The following is a 22,579-nucleotide window of genomic DNA, read 5'->3' as shown; positions in this document are numbered from 1 at the left end:
ATGGCGTATGGCTTTTAGTGCCGAGAGTGTCCGAGGACAAGTTCGGCTCGCCAGGTGCAGGTCTTTTGATTTGACTCCCGTAGGCGACCTGCGCGTCGTGATGAGGATGAAATGATGATGAAGACGACACATACACCCAGCCGCCATGTCAGCGAAATTAACCAATTATGGTTAAAATTCCCGACCCTGCCGGGAATCAAACCCGGGATCCCTGTGACCAAAGACCAGCACGCTAACTATTTAGCCAGAGTGAATACTGAAGTTCATCAACGAACCGCAGTACGAAGATCTCGTGCTGAGGGCCAGAGGAACGACGATGAAAGCGAAAGGCTGGGCGGCACGCTGAAGGCCCAGTTCCCCGCTTCCTGGACTGCAACAACGATGGCTGATGGAGCTTGACGGGGCAGAAGCCAGGCTGGGCCGTCTCATGTGTCGCCCAGCTCGGGTTACCGGCCAGGTATGTGGCAGGCGAACCTGACACGACAAACAATAGCAGGCGTATGGCAGCTGTCGGTTCGATTTCGGCCGAAGGTGATATTTCTAGATAAAGGAGACGCGTTGACTTTCATAACAACAATGATTATAGAATTAATTGTAAACAAGCTGACTGTCTTCGCTTTATTTATTCCAGTCATTTCCTGCGCACTTACCATAGAAGGTTCTCTCTTGAACTTGATCACAGTTTGATGCATAGACAGAATGTTGCAATAACTGGATCCATTGCTCAGTGAAAGACTAAGAACCAGAACCTTACGGAGATTAAAGGCTTTAGCGTTGATAGCAGCCGTTGAATTGTGATTTTCTTCCTTATTAATCTACTATTAACTTAACTTTTGCATCTAGGTTAAGTTTTTTTTTTCTTCATTAAAGCAGCTATCATGATGATTACAAACTATAATATCAAAAACCTGTGACGCAACAGCCAATTGGAACCTTGGTATGCTAAGAGGACAGTTGCCCGACAGATGGCCTGCAGATATTGGAGCGCTACGTGGTCAACGTGACTACAACTTGTCACATCGTTTGGTTTTTATAACGTGGCTCACTGTCTGTAATTCGAGGGTTGGAGTATAAGTCATTTCAACTATTTTTATTGGATGCGGGAGTTACCAGACGAATGGAAATATACATATGGGAGTGGGGAGCGTAAGGTGCAGGGGAATGTATAAATAAACCCGAGTAGTTTACCAGGTGTAAGATATAAAGCGACGGAACTGTTAGCAAGGAAATCCCTGTGCTACATAATGTTTATTCTCGCTTTTTTTTTGCTAGTTGCTTTACGTCGCACCGACACAGATAGGTCTTATGGCGACGATGGGACAGGGAAGGGCTAGGAGTTGGAAGGAAGGGGCCGTGGCCTTAATTAAGGTACAGCCCCAGCATTTGCCTGGTGTGAAAATGGGAAACCACGGAAAACCATCTTCAGGGCTGCCGACAGTGGGGTTCGAACCTACTATCTCCCGAATACTGGATACTGGCCGCACTTAAGCGACTGCAGCTATCGAGTTCGGTAATGTTTATTCTCAGAGAAGATAGTAAACCCTCAAAGATTGTCCACAACTCGTTGCCAATGATGCGGGAGACTTTGGCGATGTGATCAAAATCGCATGGATCCGGTAAGCATGATGGGTTTTTCAGTACTTCCCACGCTGTTCTTGCCTCGTCACATCCATTCTGCACAGAGCCTGACTCGCTACTGCTGTCCCATCGCCCTTTGCGTGGTATCTATCCAACACACCACCATCTCGTACTGTGCCCATGGACTATGAGTAGAGGCATGACTTTTTCGCATTAACGATAAGCGCGGTAATAATTACTTTGAAGCGATTTTGAAATATCTTAAATGATTAAGAAATTGTTAAGAAATTAGTGATTTTGTTTTCGCGAATTATAGTGAATTAAAGCGACAAAACCAGTCTAAAGCTAAATTTACTTAGGCTATTTTGCGATAAGTGTGAAAATGCAGCGAAATTCATGGAAAATGACGATCTTGACATTGTATTCCAATATCACGTGTGTGAAGGTAAACATAAGACAGAATAAGTATTTGTCATTTCGACAGAAGTAGGCCCTATCTTTTCGTATTAATATTCTATTAAATTCCTTAATAATGTGACCATATAGGATGAAAGCTGCGGCCATGTAGGGTTAAAGGGTAATTTGTTATGTAATCTTGATCAGAGCTATATTATAATTTTAATCAATATTACCTAAGGAATAATGAATGATAATCAATATTTTTTCTCTTATTTATACAGTATATCTTTCACATAAATAATTCGCAAATCACATGAATTAAAACTTTTAAGAATAATTTTAGGGAATGATTAACGCGAAATTAAAGCGATGGGGTCAGGCCTATTTCGCGAAATAACGCGAAAATTTGTTTCCTTTTCGTGAAATCGGACGTTAATGCGAAAAAAGCATGCCCCTAACTACGAGTGTCATGTTTTCCAGGACATGTGACTATTGTTTGGTAACACCGTGCAATTGTGAGAAGAAGAAAAGAGTTGCCAAGACTAACGCCTCACCCCTCGTATCATACAGCTCCTCAGTTGGCCTCACAAGGTTGAGTGAACTCCATTCCAGCCTTTAATCCACAATTAAATTCCTTGGATTGGTCGGGAATCAAATCCCGGACCTCCACGTAACATGCAAACACGCTGGTAATTAACGTACAGCACTAGCATGTTCCTAATGTAAAAATGAGGAAGCATTGAAATACCCTTTTTTTGGGCTGCCAACGACAGAGTTCGAACCAGGGTCTCTTGAATGTAATCTTACGGCCAGTCGACACGTGCCGCGCAGACAACTCGCTCAGTTGTTAATCATTTTTTCCTATTTGTATGTGTAGCCTAACAATAAGGTTATTTTTCCGTATAGTCTTATTTCAAATAGAAACCAGCTTTCGCCTTAAAATCACACGCGTTGACCGGACGAGTTCGCCATGCGGTTAGGGGCGCGCAGCTGTGAGCTTTCATCTGGGAAATAGTGGGTTCGAACCCTATTGTCGGCAGCCCTGAAAATGGTTTTCCGTGGTTTCCTATTTTCACACCCGGAAAATTAGGACCACGGCTGCTTCCTTCCCGCCCCTATATCTTTCCTCTCCCATCGTCGCCGTAAGACCTATCTGTGTTGGTGTGACGTTAAACAAATTGTAAACAAACAAAAAATCACATGCGTTGCTAGGGAATATCATATTTTCATAATTGAAATAATCCCTTTTCATTACTCAGAACCAAGGAGTGGAGTGATTAAAATTCACCTCAGCTGTTCTGTACGAGAGCTACTACATGTTTAGAGCTCTTCCCAAGCAACATCCTTGTTCCTGAAAATTGACAAGCTTTTCTGCGCAGCGCTCTGCATGTTGTTATACACAGTCAGAGATTTAATTAAAAGATAAGAGCCAGGCAGACGTCGAGCATTAATAGAGCCCTTCTTACTGTACCTTAATGAAGATCACCAGTAAGCTGGGTGCTGCCCAGTTCACACACCCTGTACAGAATACTTACAGCACGCTTCATGATAACGACCCCACAGATCCATAAATGATTGAATGTTTGAATACAGTGTGATTGTTACATACAAACTAGAAACTGACAACGCTCGTGGAGTCTTCACCCGCAGCGCGAGTTCATCCTACTTATGCAAGAGTTTCGTGCTTCACTATATGCCGGTATGCCGCCCGTTCAACGTAAATACCAGCCAGCCAAAGACCCGCCGTGAGGACTAGAGACTTTGTAAATAGCCACAAGTTAGCGAACTGTTGTCCATCATCTTCAATTATAATTGTGTGTGTACTCATTAAATTAATCCAATAAAATAGTCAGTGTTAAAGTTATAGGATATTGTCTCTAATATGTCGAAACTTCCGAATTCGGATACCTAGAGGTTGGGATTGACTCTCCCGATAGTCTAGCGTTTGTGTTATCATCAGTGGATACATAATCTTATGTCGTCATATGACTGTCAAGGAAGCCCCATTCGGTATATCCTTGTGTGAGTCAGGCCGGTCTGAGGGCATGTGAAGGCCTCTCGTTGTATTATGCTTTTCATATGATGTCTCCGTGGATTTTCTGGCCGCTCTCCGAAGATACTAGAAGTTCCGCAGCAGATATATAAAAGCAGGCTCGTCGCTGACTGGAGCAGTGTAGCGTTCAGTGTGCAAGCCTCTTTCAATAACCTAACTGCATCCTGAGTCCTCTTTTTGTAACTAGCTCTGTAGTCTAATTTAGCTCCATATCTTTTATCTTTAAATCTATAAAATATGCGTCTAGCCATCACCTCTCTCGGTTGCTTATCTTAACCCACTTTCCCTCATTCGTCTCACGTACCTCCATCAACGAAGCCGGTTCACAGGCACAGGTTCATACATCGAATTTATTCCCTGCATAGCCTTTATGCTGTGCGAGTGCCCTCGTGCTATTGTTCCCATGTCTTTGTACTAGCGATAATTCTCGCTATTTTTATGCCTGCTACTTACAGCTTATGAATAAGATATCCTGAGTCTACCCAGCGTTTACTACCGCACAGTAGTCATCAATATCTAAACCCCCAGAAGGTACCTTATTATTTTACTTTTGGTGAGTCATAAGAGAAATTAATAATTTGAAAATCATGCAATATACTAGAAAATTATAATTCCTTGGAATATATAGGACCAAAAAATATATCTCTGAAATATTTTAATTATCTTAAACTGGGTGATTCTAGATAGCATTTTACTGACATATTTCTTGATTTTTGTTTATTTATCGTAATTATGCACGAAAGCGAGGAGTGAAAGTGAAATGTGTACATTAATTAAGTCTCCAATTGTTGCAACCAATGGCATGAAGATAACTTCGATAGATTGTGTCCATTTCAAAAAATGTAAAAGATAGTGAATACTGGAAAGTGATATGGTAGCTCTAATAATAATAATAATAATAATAATAATAATAATAATAATAATAATAATAATAATAATAATAATAATAATAATAATAATAATAATAATAATAATAATAATAATAATTTCAATATTTAAATTCTAATATTATGTTACACGTATAACATAAAACGTCCGATATCCGAACTATTTTATCAATAAAACATGTGTAAACACCTTAAATGATAAAATCACTGTTGTCAGCTGTTACTGTACGTTTTATTAAAATACTTATAAGTGAATCATTTGTTAATAGACAAACAATTAACACAGAAATAGTAAGCAATCTTGTTTTAAAATGTATAATTCCACTCTGCTTCCAAATTGAGACATAGATAATACATATATTAACTAAAATATAATTGAGAACTTAACGAATCAGGTGCAGTTTCCTTGGTGAATCAAGCCAAAATATGACCAATATTTCTTTCAGTTAGAATACTAAAATGTATTGTTCACTTTACATTCTGATGAAACCGAGAAAATTCTCGACAAGGATGAATTATTTTCAGACTATTTGGTGTCATCAAAATATTTATGTACCTACGTAAGATTTCTTTATGTAGTGCTAAATATATCGTCTTCACTTTATTTCATGGTGTGATTAAGTGTACTACCCTACTTTGAGACTGAGTAGGTAACGTAAGCGTAGTGATAATAATAATAATAATAATAATAATAATAATAATAATAATAATAATAATAATAATAATAATAAATACACGTCCATATTTCATGGGTGTGTATTTGGGAAGTTCGTAGACAACCTAGTTAACATGGAATTTATACTCGATACTCAATATTGTATTGCCTACTAAATTCTGCAACTGCACTTGCTTCGCTTATAGTTCAGTATTGTTATGCACACTATTATCAACTGGAGAAACAAACATATAAGATAAAAATGTGATCAAATAAAGTTTTTATTTCAGAATAAAGTTTACAGGCCTCAGAAGATGTTTATATGCACTTTTAGTATGATATTTTTGCAGAAATTGAAATTGAAATTTATCTTCAAAAATAATAGGTAGTGTATTTCTTTTTTTGTTCAAAGCTTCATTGAGAAGATGTGACTAAGAGAATAAATATTGAACATATAATTTGATCTGATACTTAGAAAAAAGTTAATTAAAATTTTAGTGAATGTACATTAGTGATAATTAGCACTACTCTGCAGTCGTGTGATAACAATATTTTAAATCAGATTTAATGTTGTTGTTATTCTTACGATATACTATTCCATTCAAAGTGGATGATTTGTATAGCCTTTACATTTAAAACATTGCTTGAGAATTTGCACAACTATGAAGGAGGTTTTATTCCCTTGCCATCAAACCATGTTAAGGTCTGTAAAAATGCTTTGGTTTTGTTAATTTATGTCTGTTTCTTCATGATATAGGGCAGTAGGCGTACCTTTGTGTGGCATGTCGTCCGAAGGGATGGAATGGTGGGTCGCGGGCCATGGCGAGCCCGCCGTGCCCAGCTGGTGCTGTGCGGGCAGAATGGTGGTAGCGTGCAGGCGGCTGCCAGACAACATACACTCCGGGAACACCTGCAACCATCATATTCAACCTTAACATTTATCTCCATGAAATCATATTTCTAGAAAATCTCCCTAAACTTGTAATATTTAAAATTTTGGATCGAGAAACATTGTGATAGTGTGCTTGGTCGATGACATCTTCAATAAAAGTTGTCTATTCGATAAGGAATTCAGGTGTTCCAAGGACTGAACTGAAATAAAATATCGGTTATACAAAAAGCATGGAAGAAATGTATGCCTGTACTGAATTGTACAAAGGTTACTCAGAGGATGGCTACAAAAAGTCACATTGGTTCCGACTTCCCTTTCGATTACAAGTATGGAGTAAAAACAAAGATTGAGGAGGTTACTAATTGGTGTCCATGGACGTGTTCGCTCTATAATCCATATACATTTATTTTCTAACCTTTTATTTGCAATGCCTACCTTAGAAATGTTTATTTTACAACATTTAAAACATTGCTTGAGGATTTACACAACTATGAAGGAGGTTTTATTCACTTACCATCCAACCGCGTTAAGTCACAGAAAAATGTTTTTTTTTTGTTATTAAAAGCAGATCGTTGTTGATTTTGTTGATTATGTTTGAAGAGTAAAGTACATATTTCATATTTGTCTGGCAGGGGCCCTTTGTAATGGAAGGTTGATTAGTCCACTGAAGTACGTGCGATGCTTTAAGATTTAATTTGTAATCTATATTTATCCTACAGTGTTTCATCTACTTTATTGTGTTCTTTATATTTCTTTATCTATTTATAACTTTGACATGGCAACAAATCAAGAGGAATAGATTCAACAGTGTTAATAACGATAGATTTATCATAATTCTCCTCTAACCAACCAGGGCGATACAGAAGAGAAGAGAATCTACAGTACTTCTCCGTCCTGCAATCCTCCATTCCTATCAATGTGATTGATGAAATGCAAATTGTAAATGACATGTGAGGGTTATATCGGCTGCTTTCCTACCCAGGAGACTGGACATTCCTTTAACGTGTTGATTCTCGAGTCTTTCTTAGCCGTCATTTGAATTTAAGTAACATATAAGAAGAGGTCACATGTTAGCCCCTGGCCCACCAGGGCTGTAGCGCCATAGGGTATTGGAAGAACGACTTAGGGGCTAGTTTTCTCTATAAAAAGTTAGAAAATATTTTTCTTTCACTAATTTTTCAGTCTTGTTTTCGGTTGTGAAAAAATGCCAAGTATGCGTGGTGCATTCAGGTTACTACCGGTGCCTATGGATACTTCTCACTAAGTTAGTGGTGGTGCAGTACACCTTTCTGTCTCAGTAGAGTAAGCGATAGCAAGAAACTCTCTCTTATAATCCCTATTATACGTCATAATAATGCAGCTATGGGTTTATGAGGTTCAAGTTGGCCGTGCGGTTAGGGTTGCGCAGGTGTGAGCTTGTATTCGGGAGATAGTGGATTCGAATCCCACTGTCGGCAGCCCTGAAGATAGTTTTCCGTGTTTTCTTATTTTCACGCCGGGAAAATGCTGGGGCTGTACCTCAATTAATGCTACGGCCACTTCCTTCCCACTCCTAGGTCTTTCGTGTCTCATCGTCACCACAAGACCTATCTGTGTCTGTGCGAAGTAAATTCTAAAAATAAAAATAAAAAATCATATTACATTTTACTTTCTCAGGGTCCGCACCACCTCTGAGCAGCTGACTTTACAAACGTTACTTAATTTCTCTTTCGTTCACCTACTTTTAACCATGCCTTGTTCTAATTAATGTTAATCTTATAATAATCTTCAACTACAGCACATAAAATAAGGTGCAACTAGATTCGTGGAATACATTTTCAGATCTCTAATAGCTACTGTACACTCAGTGTATCCTATATACTACCTACGCGGAGAAGTCGTTACTTGTTCACACCGTAAGAAGAATTGACTTACAGGGGCCCCAAGATAGAGCAGATTATTGTTTTAAGGAGATGTAGACTGATATGATTGGCCACAATAGACACTACATCATCATCATTAACTTCTGTACGTTTTTTCCATAGTTTTCGTAACACTCATTGAGAAAATACATTTACTATAAAATTTAGTTACATTTATGTTGTTTAATGCCTCATAAACATAATTAGAAGAAACTCTCATGTAGGCCTACTTTAATTTAATACACTTATCTTCTGCATCACCTAAGAAAAACGCATAAAAAGTTCTGCTAGAAAACCCAAAAGATAACTTGTTGAACTGTCTTGTCTCTTTTCCTCAACATGGCGATTTGTATGAGCCATTTCCGGTGCGTAAGTAGTAGCGTACATTTCAATTACTTCTCCTTAATATGCGGTGTATCTGATTTCCACTACCTTTGTCCACATCCATCACTTTGTACTCAACCTGTTTTTGTCGTAGTTTCATAGTGTGTCTCGCTTCCTTCAAAACATGTATATTTGCACCGCAATACCCGCATGGAAACAAACCAAGTAGATACCACAGGGCACTATTTCCAGTAACGGTTAATGACGGTGAGGTTTCTCTTGCAACATTCATACTTCAGACTTCACGAGAAGTGAAGTCTGACAGCAGAAGAGCAAAGGAGTGAATTTCCCATTGGTTCAGTGGCGGGCTGGCGGCCGCTCCCCGTCAAACAAAGGAGGGCTGCAATCTGGGTGATTTTTTTCGCTATTGGTCTTACATCGCACCGATTCAGGCAAGTCTTATAGTGATAATGGGGTAGGACAAGCCTAAGATCGGGAAGAAATTGATCGCGGACTTAACTGCCTGCTGTAGCAATGGGAAAATATGGAAGAAGATATTCAGGGCTCCCGATAGAGTAGTTCGTACCCATTATCTCTGAAATGCAAGCTCATAACAACGTGACCCGCAATCGCACAGCCAATCCACTCGTTAACAGTGAATATGAGGCGTTGCGAATACAACGTGCGAACTCAATAAATACATGTTTGGAGGCGTACAATATTTTAAAATCATTTCCTATTTTCTGTATTATATATTTTTTAAATATTTTCAAGGTCTGAATAGATTTTATGAACAATGCAGGAAGTTACAACACAAAGTTTCTCTAACAAAATATTCTATTGCAAACTTTAGATGCCATTATGACATAGTGAGTGCAAACTCTCCATTCACCCAGCAGATAAACGATATGCAGGCAATGTTAAATGAGTCAGATTTTTATTGGTAAGTGGACGAACTAAACACATGTTGGCTTGAGCATCCGAAGAAGAAGGCACTCGGAGACGCACAGACGTTTACGTAAATGAGGACGATAGATACTGTGTTCCCCTTCGTACTTGCAGATACATCCATCAAAATCCTTACTGAATCAAGCAAAGTTGCGCCTTGCGAGTTAGTTCATCACCTAAGAGAGTTTGGTTTTACCGAGTTCGATAGCTGCAGTCGCTTTAGTGCGGCCAGTATCCAGTATTCGGGAGATGATGGAATCGAACCCCACTGTCGGCAGTCCTGAAAATGGTATTCCGTGGTTTCCCATTCTCTCACCAGGCAAATGCTGAGACTGTACCTTAACTAAGACCACGGCCGCTTCCTACCCATTCCTAGTCTCTTCCTATCCCATGGTTGCCATAAGACCTATCTGTGTCGGTGCGACGTAAAGCCAATTATTAAAAAAACGTAGGCTTAGGGGAAATTCTACTGACCCGCTGTACACATCCTCCTGTACATACAGTTATTGAGTAATGGAAGAGTTCTCAGAGAGAAAATAACTTCAGAGTAATTTAATTCCTACCGAGCTGAGTAGCTCAGGAGGCAGTGCACTGGCCTTCTGAGCTCAAGTTTGCCGGTTCGATCCCGGATCAATCCGGTGCTATTTGAAGGAGTTCAAATACGCAAGAGAACGAATAATTAATATCACTCAGTCAAGTGGAGCTATGAGGAAGATGAGGATTACAGATGCACATAATTTCACTATACACTGAACTCCAAGTTCAGTAGCAATCTCTCGTTACTCTGACAATACGGTACACCTTTATGCCACCATCGACGGTAATTTAAGAGCAGAACATTCAAACTGTTGTCACCTTGCTCACGAAACAGGCTGAATCTTATGCCTTCCTAGTTCTCTCATAAAAATGTACATTCCCTCACCCAAAAATTGATCCATTAAAAATTAAGCCCTCGAGGAAAATCACAACCGATAGAATTGAGCACGTTTTCATAGAGATAATAAGAGTTAATAGAAGGTGTTTTAGCTAAGCTTTTCCAATAAAACGGGCGCAATTCTATGCATTTACAACGATTTTAAATGATAATATTCTCCATACATTTCTCTAAACACTGCCGGTCACTGTCCTAATAGCACATTTAGGATACTGGAAAAGTATTTTTTAAATGTATATTAAAGAGAATAATCAGGAATATTTATTTATTTACCTAGGTATTTATTTATTTACCCCAACATGGCAGGTTCGATCCTGGCTCAGTCCGGTGGTATTTGAAGGTGCTCAAATACGTCAGCCTCGTGTTGGTAGATTTACTGGCACGTAAAAGAACTCCTTCGGGACTAAATTCCGGCACCTCGGCGTCTCCGAAAACCGTAAAAAGTAGTTAGTTATTGGGACGTAAAGCAAATAACATTATTATTTATTTATTTAATCCGTGTAGCCTCCAGGGTTGGTTTTTCTCCGGATTCATCAGGGATCTCACCTTTACCGCCTCAAGGGCAATGTCCTGGAGCGTGAGACATTTAGTCTGGTATACAACTAGGGGGCAGGATCAGTACCTCGCCCAGGCGTCCTCAACATCTATGCTGAATAGGGACTTGTGAAGGGGGAGGGGTTGGAAGGGATAGTTAAGGAAGAGAGAAGGAAGTGACCGTGGCCATAAGTTAGGTACCATCCCTGAATTTGCCCGGAAAAGAAGTGGGAAACCACAGAAGGCAGGCTAAGGTAGGAATCGAACTTCCCTCTACTCGTTTGACCTCCGGAAGCTGAGTGGATCTCGTTCCAGTTCTCGTATCACTTTTCAAATATCGTGGAGGAACCGAAAATCGAACTCAGGCCTTCGGGAGTGGCAACTAATCACACTAACCATTACACCACTGAGGCGGACAGGAATATTTTATTATGAAAGATTATTACACGGGCCGAGGTATACAAGGTCTGACGCTAATACTTCCATACAAGAGTCCACTCAATCAAGCAAGCTGGCTGCGCACTTTCGGACGCGTAGTTATTAGTTTGCATTCCGGAGATGGAGAGGTCGAACCCCCTTATCGGCAGCACTGAAGATGGTTTTCCGATCTTTCGCATTTTCACACCAGGCAAGTGATGGATTCTGTATCTAAATTAAAGGCTATATTAGCTTATTTACAGTCATAGCCTTTTCCTATCCAATAGACGCCAAAAAAAAAAAAAAAGCTTTCTGAGTTGGTGTGACGTTAAATCAATAGTAAAAACAGTGGGCTTAGTTTTTGTGACGGGAAGTGTGCTTGTAGGTTATAAATTACGTTCTACAAGTGAGCTTACTGTGTGAGTGATACATCTTACAAGATACTTTAACTTATTGCATAACGCAGCTGATCATCTCTTCAAGGTTGCGAGCTCGAATACCGTCAGGATCAATTGACTTAGATCCGGATCAGTGAATTTAATGGTACGTTTAATAACTTGCTAGCAGGACGACATTTCTTTATAATAATGGCCTCTCCTAAGGTTGAAGCTTGTTGATGGGGCATTAATCGTCGTCGTCGTTGTCCTCTTCCGTTTCCTTTCCCACTTCTACCCCGTCTCCTCCTCCCTCTCATAATAATAATATATATTGTTGTATTGTTACTAAGTTGTAATGTAAAACCAAATGAAAAAAGTTCCATTGTATGCTTCTGACTCGAGTAAATAAATAAAATACAGATGGAAGTTGGTTTAAAATAGTTAAGCTCCAATTTTCTTTCGCGAACGTTTCAGTGTATCATTAAAATTTTATGTGCGTTAACAAACTAAAATTCACTGCTAAAGTCAATAAATAAATAAATAAATGAATAAATAAAGAATAAAATATTTACTTTGACGAAATCAAACTACTGAAACAATCAACGTTTCGCCTTGTGTACAAGCTCGGTGCTTAAGAGAGAGGGCAGATTCTACTATCCCGCTGTACACATCCTTCTACTGGCTACGTCACTGAGTAATGGAAGGGCTCGAATATTGTTACCTAGTTGTACTTTCTCTTAAAACAAAAAACACCACCACCATCATCAAAATGAAGGGGTTCTCAGAGAGAATATAAGTTCAGAGTGAATTAATTCCACTTCTCATTTATGTTGAACGAAGGTCGCTGCATTATCTACTCAATGCAACAAAACCCATCTGCTTACATATTTTCTAATTAAAATGGGGTAAATCTAGAACAAACATTAAATGAACTGACTTGCCTAAAGAGTATTAATTTGACACTCGTTTATAAGAAGCCTATAATAACCTCGTACGTAGGCCTATATCTTTTTCGTTCTGACTTTATTGACTTGGAACAGCCTGTGCTGTCGTGAATGCGAATAATAAATATTGTCATGTGTTTAACTGATAGATTATCAGATATTTCAGAGTGCCAGAAGTTTCTTCGGGAAAGGAATTCTAACATGGGTCTTTGTCATTAAGCATTGATGATAATCAACCATCCCGAGATTGTCTGTAGCGTGATTTTTCTCCAGTTGAACTTCCTTTTATGCAACTAACTCCTCAAATAATTCCATTCAATAACTCTGAAGATAAGGGGAAATGGTATTTGATCCTGTATTTACGAGGCCTGATAGCCTAGTCGCTATTTCACTGGCTTCTCAAGGTGGCTGCGGTTCGAGTCCTGTCAATGAATGTGATTTAGAGTCTACGGAAAATTGGAGGTTCCGTGGTTACTGTCACGATATCAATATTCACGTAAGACTGCAAAATTTATTTAGATCCTGTAGTAGTAAAAATAGTGGTGCATATTAATATCCTTATCGCTTAAGTGTGTAACTAGTAGTGGTTTGATCACCCCGATTATAGGTCGAATGCGCACTAGTGATTTGTTTTGAATTTCTTACTTTTCCTATAGTTATTATTAGGCCTACTTTGTAATTATTCGTTTTTAACATATCCATCTAAAAACGAACAACCCAATGAAAATCAAGATTATGAGCGAAGTATGTTTACAATTTTCTGTGATTAGGTTTAGGCCTATTTACAGTTAAAGCTATAAATAAGTTACTTCGTAATACATTTTCGTAAAACTCGAAATGCTTCACTCATAAACGATTGTTTGGGCAAGCCACATGACACTGATCCAAATAACGTATTGTATTATTTTAAACTTTCCAACTTTCAAGAGTAAACTAATTCCATTTCTCACTTATGTTGAATGAAGATCACTGCATTATTTACTGAATGCAACAAAAATAATCTGATTATATATATTCGAACTAAAATATAGTAAATCTAGAACAAATAATCAGAGGAACTACATCATTTCTGACGTGTCAGGAAGGCGGCCATGGCTCGAATCCAGAACAATGGAATTTTTTTTTTAACAAAGAAAAGTTAAGCCGTTCTTGTGGATAAGATTTCAGGTACAAGTTAATATCGTTTGGCTGTGATACAGATAATAGCAGCCATTCTTTGAACAACGCTATAATTCCGCTTCTGACTTGTGGAAGATTATTTCGTTCTCTACTCAATGACGCAACGCAAAATAATCCGCTGATATATTTTTGAACTAAAGTGGAATAAATCTATAAGTTGACATATTTTGTAATGCCGTCCTCAAGAGCGTGTACAAACACATTTCTGAAGACCTTCATTTCTTAAAGGCTCTGGTTTCAGCCACGTAGACCATAACTGATCGAATACAGGTTTTTGTATATTTTATCCTGACCTTCCTGGCTTGTGTGCTTGTTTTCCAGATGGCACCTCTCAAACAACATTATTGACTGTTATTTAGTATATAATATACTAGCTCTTACAAGCGGCTTCGCTCGAGTAGATTTCGTAATTTGATAAAAGTAATAATTTCTCGGTACTGCACTAAGACATTATCCGAAAATCCCTAAAGTACAAAAATTCATCGAAAAATTGAGATTTTATTTTGTTTATAATTTGCTTAACATCGCACCGACATTGATAGGTCTTATGGTGACGATGGGAAAGGAAATGAAGCAGCCGTGGCTTCAATTAAGGTACATCCCCAGCATTTGCCTGGTGTGAATATGGGAAACAACGGAAAACCATCTTCAGGGCTGCCGACGGTGGGGTTAGAACCCACTCTGTCCCGAATGCAAGCTCACAGCTGCGCGACCCCAACCACACACCCAACTCGCTCGATGAGATTCATTTACCCCAGAACCTGTTTGTAAACCACGTTTGTGGTATTGCCTCTCGGAGCAACGATGACCGGGCTACTGGCAGAGTAAACTCTGGAACATGCGAAGAATTGTACATGTGAGAACTAGTCCTCTCTGAAGTTGAAAACAAAAATCATACGTGTTTCTTCATATCATTCCAAATACCAATTTTTACGTCTGTAACATCTTCAGTGTTCGAGGTATAAGTATCCTTATGGACAGAATTCAACTCCTTCTTCACTTATGCGCCCACTTTTTCAACTATTTTTAAAGGAGATTCCAATTACCAATTTTCACGTTTTAAAACGATGTTTTTTTTTGTTTTTTTTTTTGCTATTTGCTTTACGTTGCACCGACACAGATAGGTCTTATGGCGACGAGGGGATAGGGAAGGCCTAGGAATGGGAAGGATGCGACCGTGGCCTTAATTAAGGTACAGCCCCAGCATTTGCCTGGTGTGAAAATGGGAAACCACGGAATACCATTTTCAGGGCTGCCGACAGTGGGGTTCGAACCCACTACCTCCCGATTACTGGATACTGGCCGCACTTAAGCAAAACTATTTTTGAGATATACTCTTTTTAAAAATGCACCCTCTTTTCACCCCCTTAGCGACGGATTATCCAAAAATACTTCCTTAGTGAGCACCTACACTGTAATACAAATTTAGCCCCAGAATTTCATTTCTTTATGTCTAGTAGTTTTGGCTCGGCGATGATGAATCAGTCAGTCAGGATATGTTATTTTATATATATAGATTATTTATGGCAATATTTGCTTTATAATAATGTTATTTGATTTTCTTTCTACTAACTACTTTTCACGGTTTACGGAGACGCCGAGGTGCCGGAATTTAGTCTCGCAAGAGTTCTTTTACGTGCCAGTGAATCTACCGACACAAAGCTGACGTATTTGACCACCTTCAAATAGGCCTACCACCGGACTGAGTCAGGATCGAACCTGCCAAGTTCAGGTCAGAAGGCCAGCGCTTCAGCCGTCTGAGCCACTCAGCCCAGCTATTTACATTAGAAGACACTTTCAAGTTTAATTTGAATTCGCTTCGCTGATCTTCTTTCCAAGAATTTCTGCACCCGTTGGACGATGAGAGTCGTGTTGTAATGTTGGCAATACATCCCTATAACGGTATAATAGGTAAGCTACTGATCACAGCGGCTAACACTGTTACCCTAAAGAGCCAAGTAATAGAGAGGGTCAACTCAGCTATGTATCTTCGTATAGTATTTAGACTCAACACTTTTCTGGAAAAGCCATATTGATTATGTAATCAACAAAATTACCCCTTTGATAGGAATAATGCACAGATACAGTAATTTCTCTCACCAACAATTCAAATGTACTGTATATATTATGCAATGATCCACCCACATCTAACATGCATAAGTTCATTTGGGGGAGATTTAGGAAAGATGATGTTAATAATTTGGAAATCCTACAAGAAAGAGCCATTAAATCATGGATGGAGTCTCCTTCCTCAAATAGTCACACGAAGTTTTTTCAGAGTCAAATATTCTGCATTTTCATAATCAGTCTTTATGTGTAATCTAGACAGGGAATTAACCCACTCTGCTGTCTACTTCTCCCATTTTAGTGAAATTCATAGATATGAAAATAGAAGATCATTAAGGATATATCCCTCTGAATCCAACTCAGTAAAATATGGAGTGAAAGGTATAGAAGCATCAATGTTTAGGGAATATAACTTAATGTATTGCCTCCTGTTACAAAGAACTCTAAATCGGTTAAATGTTTTACGAAAAACCTGAAGGAATATTATTCTTATACAGATATCTTAATATAACCTCTGTATAACTTACTTTAATTAATATATTGTCCATATTTAATATCTTACAGCCACGCAATATCTGAATATACTTCTGAAAAACTATGATGCTATCATGTTAAAAAAAACTATGTCAGTTATCCAAAAATGTACTCGTCACTGTACTGAAAAAGCTGTAATATATGAAATGTAATTATTGTGTTGCATTGAGAAAAGTATGTATTGCACTGTCCCTGTCACGAGCAAGAGGCTCATAGGACTTTTGTCAAAAATAAATAAATAAATAAATAAATAAATAAATAAATAAATAAATAAATAAATAAATAAATAAATAAATAAATAAATAAATAAATAAATGTCCTCACAGTACAGTCGCTCGTTACGTTCATCACAATTCAAAGAAGTTGGCATGAAATGAGAACTAAGGGTTATCAACACAGATCATTTTGAAATCCCCTAGAAAACAGACTCGCACTTCAAAAATTGACTCCCATGTCTTCAATGGTGTTATGAATGAGCCAGCTTCAGAATATACATTCAGTTAATACTCAAGATACTTCAGAAGTAGACCTACTATCATACAAGGGAGGACAGCTTAGCAGGAGATGTACCAATATTAAATATAGGTTTCTTGAGAATAGACTCGGAGCCGCGATGTAATGTGAATTTACTTCTACGATACCGTGGCATGTTCAAAACGTCTGCTCTGTGTAGCTGCTTGATTGCGGATGCGCAATGAGCAGACGCAGAGTAAGTGTTTTCGGGTGGACACTATGGATAAGTAGTCTGCAGTGTTTGATGCTGTGGTTAGTCTCTACTTGACTTTAAATAATAGCCGTATACATGTGAGAGTACATCGAAGCGGGAAGTGATTAGCTCAGTGGCTTAGCTACTTACTTCCTATCTAGAAATTTGAAGTTTCTAATTCTGCTCGATCTTGGCTGTGATTTATATCTCTCAAATCACATGGCGTCAGGAAGGGCATATGGCAGTAAAGCCCCGACCAAAACCAATATGGGACTGGGTTGGTCCAGCAATCCTAGAAGTAGCCAGGATGTAGGGCCCACGGAAGGAAATTATAACGACGTAAAATTAAAACAAGTAAGACTGTAGTTTTTACGTGACTGTTGATATTGTGGTCTTAGCTCATAATTCAGCATTAACACATATAGTAGTTAGTGTAATTAGCTGCCACCCCCGGAGGCTCGGATTCGATTCCCGCCTCTACCACGAAATTTGAAAAGTGATACGAAGGCTGGAACGGGGTCAGCTCAGCCTCTGGAGGTCAACTGAGTAGAGGGGGTTCGTTTCCCACATCAGCCATCCTCGAAGTGGTTTTCCGAGGTTTCCCACTTCTTCTCCAGGCAAATGCCCCGATAGTACCTAAAATAAGGCCACGGCCGCTTCCTGCCCTCTTTCTTGCCTATCCCTTCCAATCTTCCCATCCTCCCAAAGGCCTCTGTTCAGCATAGCAGGTGAAGCCACCAGGGTGAGGTACTGGCCCTCCTTCCTAGTGGTATACCCGGACTCAAAATCTCACGCTCCAGGGCACCGCCCTTGAGGCGGTAGAGTTGGGATCCCTCACTGATTCCGAGGGAAGAATTCCCTGGGGGTTAAACGGATTATGAAAGAAAGAAGAAAATAACACGTGGGATCTAAACTATAAGGATGTAGTTTTCCATTTCAAAAAATCCACTCGATTTTTTAGAACCGCGACTGCCCTGACGAGAAGCCAGTGTCTATAGCACAGCCAACTCACTCTCCACGGAGACTAGTTGATTCGTCTAGTAGCTACCTTCAGGCCTAACCTAGACTATAAAAGAAACCAAGTCAATGTGCCGCTCAAGGCCACGCATCTAACCACTGGACTCCCGCTTCTCGTTGAGTACGTCACAGCAACTGTGTAACAATCATCGGCATAGATACGACAGACAGAAACCATTCACACCAGGAGCAGCAACTACCCAGCAAAGCAAGGTACATTGTGACCGAGGAGGAGAGCCGTAGTGGAGGCAACAGAGGTGAAGCTGACCTTGAGAGGAACATAGACTTGGTGTCGGCGTTATACGTCACCATCATAGAGTACCATAGGTTATACTCTCACTTCCCTTTGTTTGTCTCTATAGGGATTAATAATAATAATAATAATAATAATAATAATAATAATAATAATAATAATAATAATAATAATAATTTTATCGAAACCGACTTTCAAACTATTAGGTCGTGTTACGTACATTTAGTACGTGTTGAAGAGATGTTAAGTACAGTACAAAAATGGCGAACCAGACACCAGTGGGATCCGAACCCACAACCTCCCGATTTCGCGTCGGTTGCTCTACCAATTGAGCTATGGTGGCCGACGTGAAATCGGGAGGTTGTGGGTTCGGATGCCACTGGTGTCTGGTTCGCCATTTTTGTACTGTACTTAACATCTCTTCAACACGTACTAAATGTACGTAACACGACCTAATAGGTTGAAAGTCGGTTTCGATTACAATGCGGTCGTGAAAATTTAATATTCAATAATGTTATGGTTTTCAGAGTCGCCGAAGTGCCAGAATAATGTCCCGAAGGAGTTCTCTTACGTGCCACTACTTCCGCTGACATGAGATTGACGTATTTGAGCACTTTCCCCTACCAGCGGACAGAGTATCCCTCCACATAGGATTGGAGTTAGGAAAGGCATCCGGTCGTAAAACTGTGGAGCTACATCCATACAAATTGCGGACTCCAGGTAACTGGCAAGAGACAACGAAGAAGAAGAAGAAGAAGAAGAAGAACTTCAAGCTTACTAAGCTCTAATCGAACCCATCAATTTGAGTTCAGAAGGCCAGAGCTATTCCGTCTGAGCCACTCAGTCTGGCTCTCTTAGAAACTGTGTATCAAACTTGTTGATATATACAGGGTGGTCGAAAACAACGTGAACCGGGAATATGAGAGTTCGAGGGTTGGTCATACTGATAAATAATTTGAAAAAATAAATTGATATCTCGTGACGTTGTTACTCTACCAGCTGCTGAAGTCAGCCAATCAGATCGCTTCGCGGGCGAATTCAAATAGGCTGTGCGAGGCGGTGTTGCATATCCCGCACGTGTCCGGCTTGAGAACCATGCAGAGAAAGTCACATGGTGCTACTGTATGGCGCGCTCCTGTCAGCTCGGAGGTGCGTGTTCAAATCCCTCCTCTGGCGAACTATTTTCTTCGACTGGCGTTCTCAAGCCGGCCACATGGTCATTTAGCAACATCGTCTTGCAAACGCCAATTGATTTCGCCTGCGAAGCATTCTGATTGGCTAACTTCAGCAGCTGATAAAACGACAACGGTGCCAGATATCGAAATATGTTTTCATATTATTTACCATTTATTTATGATTTTGATTTATGATTTATTTTTGATTTATGATACCCGGTTAACGTTGTTTCCAACCATCCTGTATGCTAACGAGATGGTTGCCGGACAATTGCGGTCACGGACATTTGCAGTCGCCGGACATTTGCGGTCACTGCAGCAGGGGGTGGGCATCATCAGCTTAATCTCGGGGTATCACCGCTAACCTACCTGAGCACCTGCTCACTCCTTGCAGATCAACATTTTTCTCTCGCGTGCATTATCTAGAGATTGATATCTTCAGCCACCAACACCATTCCATATCGAAACTTCCTGGTGTGAGTACTGTATTTTCTATTGTGTTCTGTAATGGAGTTGACAGTTACTAATCAGGCAAATCGTTGTGCACTTTACAAACGTTATATGTACAGAATGTATAGGGAGAGTCAACCTGTTATCGTCACCTGTGTTTGTCTGAAGGAGAAGAAAAGTGTAAAGGACGACTGAGGACAAGAGGCGAAGAAATGCTTTATACCGTCGTTCATCAGCGTGGACTACGTGTAGAAGTGGCCTTCACAGTGAAAAAGCAGGTTCAAGAGGGAAAGAAGAGAACAAGAGAAGAAGCGACTCCACTGTCACAGATTTACGTGCAGGAGTTGGGTGATCTTCATAACAGGGGCTACGACTTTGTCACTGACATGCCAACTCGAGAAACTTAAAAAGAACAATGCTTCGGCAACGAAATCATGCACGCGGACTTCAAATAGATCCAAAAATAAGTGCTCAGATAATTCTTAATGAAGAGGCGTTAAGGATGAATAATGACAGCCCGTTTCGTTTAGCTGACGATGGCACTGGAGAAAGAATTATAAGTTGTAGTACCAAAAAAGGCAGAGAAAGTCTTAGGCATTATGCACAATTGTTTTATGGATGACACATTTGAGATTTGCAGCAAACAGTTCGCCCAGATATACACCATTAACGCAGACCTTGGAGGCCGGAGTGATGAAAGCAACGTTTATCCAGTCGTCTTTGCGTTCCTGCCTAACAAAAAAGAAAGAAAATTATATTCGTTTCTTTCACCTTATCTTGGAAGCGGTTCCACAATCACTATTGACTTCGAAGCAGCTACGATATCAGCCCTACGAGAAGTATTTCCGTCAGCAGAGTTAAGTGGCTGCTTTTTTCACATGAAGCAATGTCTGTGGAGAAAAGTACAGGAACTTGGCCTGACGAGCGACTACAAAGAGAACGAAGATATACGTTTCCACATCCGAATGTGCACTGCTCTGGCATTTTTGAAGCCAGATGACGTCAGTGAGGGATGGTTGGTGATACATTCTCATGCTCTTTCTACAGAAAAAACTTACTGGCTTCTTCGACTATTTTGTACACATATGACTTGAAAACAGCGAGAAACCAATCACTATGTGGAGCTGTTACAAAAAGTGACATCGAACAACCATTGCTGTAGAGGGATGGCATCACAAGATCAACACTTTAGCTGGAAATCCACATCCTCTATTCGACGATTTGGTGGTTTGTTTAAAGAAAGAAGCAGAAGCGACGAACTGCATGTACCTGAAACTTGAGCTCAGTCTTGAAGGTAAGAGGAGGGAGACGATATATGTGAAGAAAGATGACAGGATTGAAAGAACTCTTAAGAAATATGAAGAAACTAGCGACATCAGGTCCTGCTTAAAGGTAATTTCTTACATAGAAAATCTTGCGTAATATTCTTGCTGCTTCAGGTATTTCCTAATGTAAATACGCGTGTGCAAAGGAACAAAACTGTAACGACTTTACCTAAAGCCGACAAAAATAATTGACGAAGCTTAGTTACAGCTGATTTTAAACACGCCAAAATGATTTTAATACAATCATTATACCAGTCCAAAGCCTGGATAAAGTGTGATGCTAATCAGCTTTTTAAAACATATAATTTACTGTCGACCAAATTATTGCATATACTCGAGTTTGAAGGTTTTGACCCCCTCTGGGTGGGGGGCATAGATGAAAAATATATCCACGGTATCCCCTGCCTGTCGTAAGAAATGACTAAATGGGTCTCCGGAGGCTCACAACTTGGAGGCGTGGATTGGTAGGGTCGAACCTGCCAAGTTGGGGCCAGAAGACTAGCGCCTCAACCGTGTGAGCCACTGAGTCCGGCATGTCTAATTCTTTCCCATCCCATTTTCTCCGAAAAAATGTTAAAGTGACATTTGACTACCATAAATAAAGTTTAATTAATTAACGATGGATTAACTTTGTTTTTCTAAAAATGAAGGACTGGTGTGGAATAAAACAGTGTCCTTTACCCTGGCCTATCTTTAATTATTCCACGATAAATAAATTGAAAACTTATTTTTTGAATTAGCCTCTGATATGTGTATATAAAAATTCACTTTGTATTGTATTAGAGTTTAATAAAATATTCAGTACGAGGTTGTGTATCTGCGGGAATGTTTATATCGTGTTAGCCACGGAACCTTTTCGTGATGGTGGTGATTACTGTTTTTGTGAGAAAGTAGAACGGTGCCACCATCCTCCCTTAAAACTAGCCGGACAAAAGTCGAATAGATCCGACTCTATTTTAGGGAAAAAGAAGGGTAAAGCCACGAATGACGTGAAAATGTAAGACTGCCTGGGCTTGGCAAACATCGTACC

General features: G+C 39.6%; 1 protein-coding gene across 1 annotated transcript in view; it reads right to left on the bottom strand.

The window, feature by feature from the left end:
- The window catches only part of LOC136866310 (paired box protein Pax-6), a 653,040-nt gene that overhangs the window by 358,001 nt on the left and 272,460 nt on the right, over positions 1-22,579 (bottom strand). Inside the window, exon 3 of the mRNA XM_067143153.2 lies at positions 6,344-6,482. Within this exon, the coding sequence (XP_066999254.1) occupies positions 6,344-6,482 (139 nt within the window). The remainder of the gene's footprint in view (positions 1-6,343; positions 6,483-22,579) is intronic.

Source organism: Anabrus simplex, chromosome 3, assembly GCF_040414725.1.
Source record: "Anabrus simplex isolate iqAnaSimp1 chromosome 3, ASM4041472v1, whole genome shotgun sequence".
Taxonomy (NCBI): domain Eukaryota; kingdom Metazoa; phylum Arthropoda; class Insecta; order Orthoptera; family Tettigoniidae; genus Anabrus; species Anabrus simplex.
The sequence above is the reverse complement of the archived record's forward strand: the minus strand, read 5'-3'. Positions and strand labels throughout refer to the sequence as shown.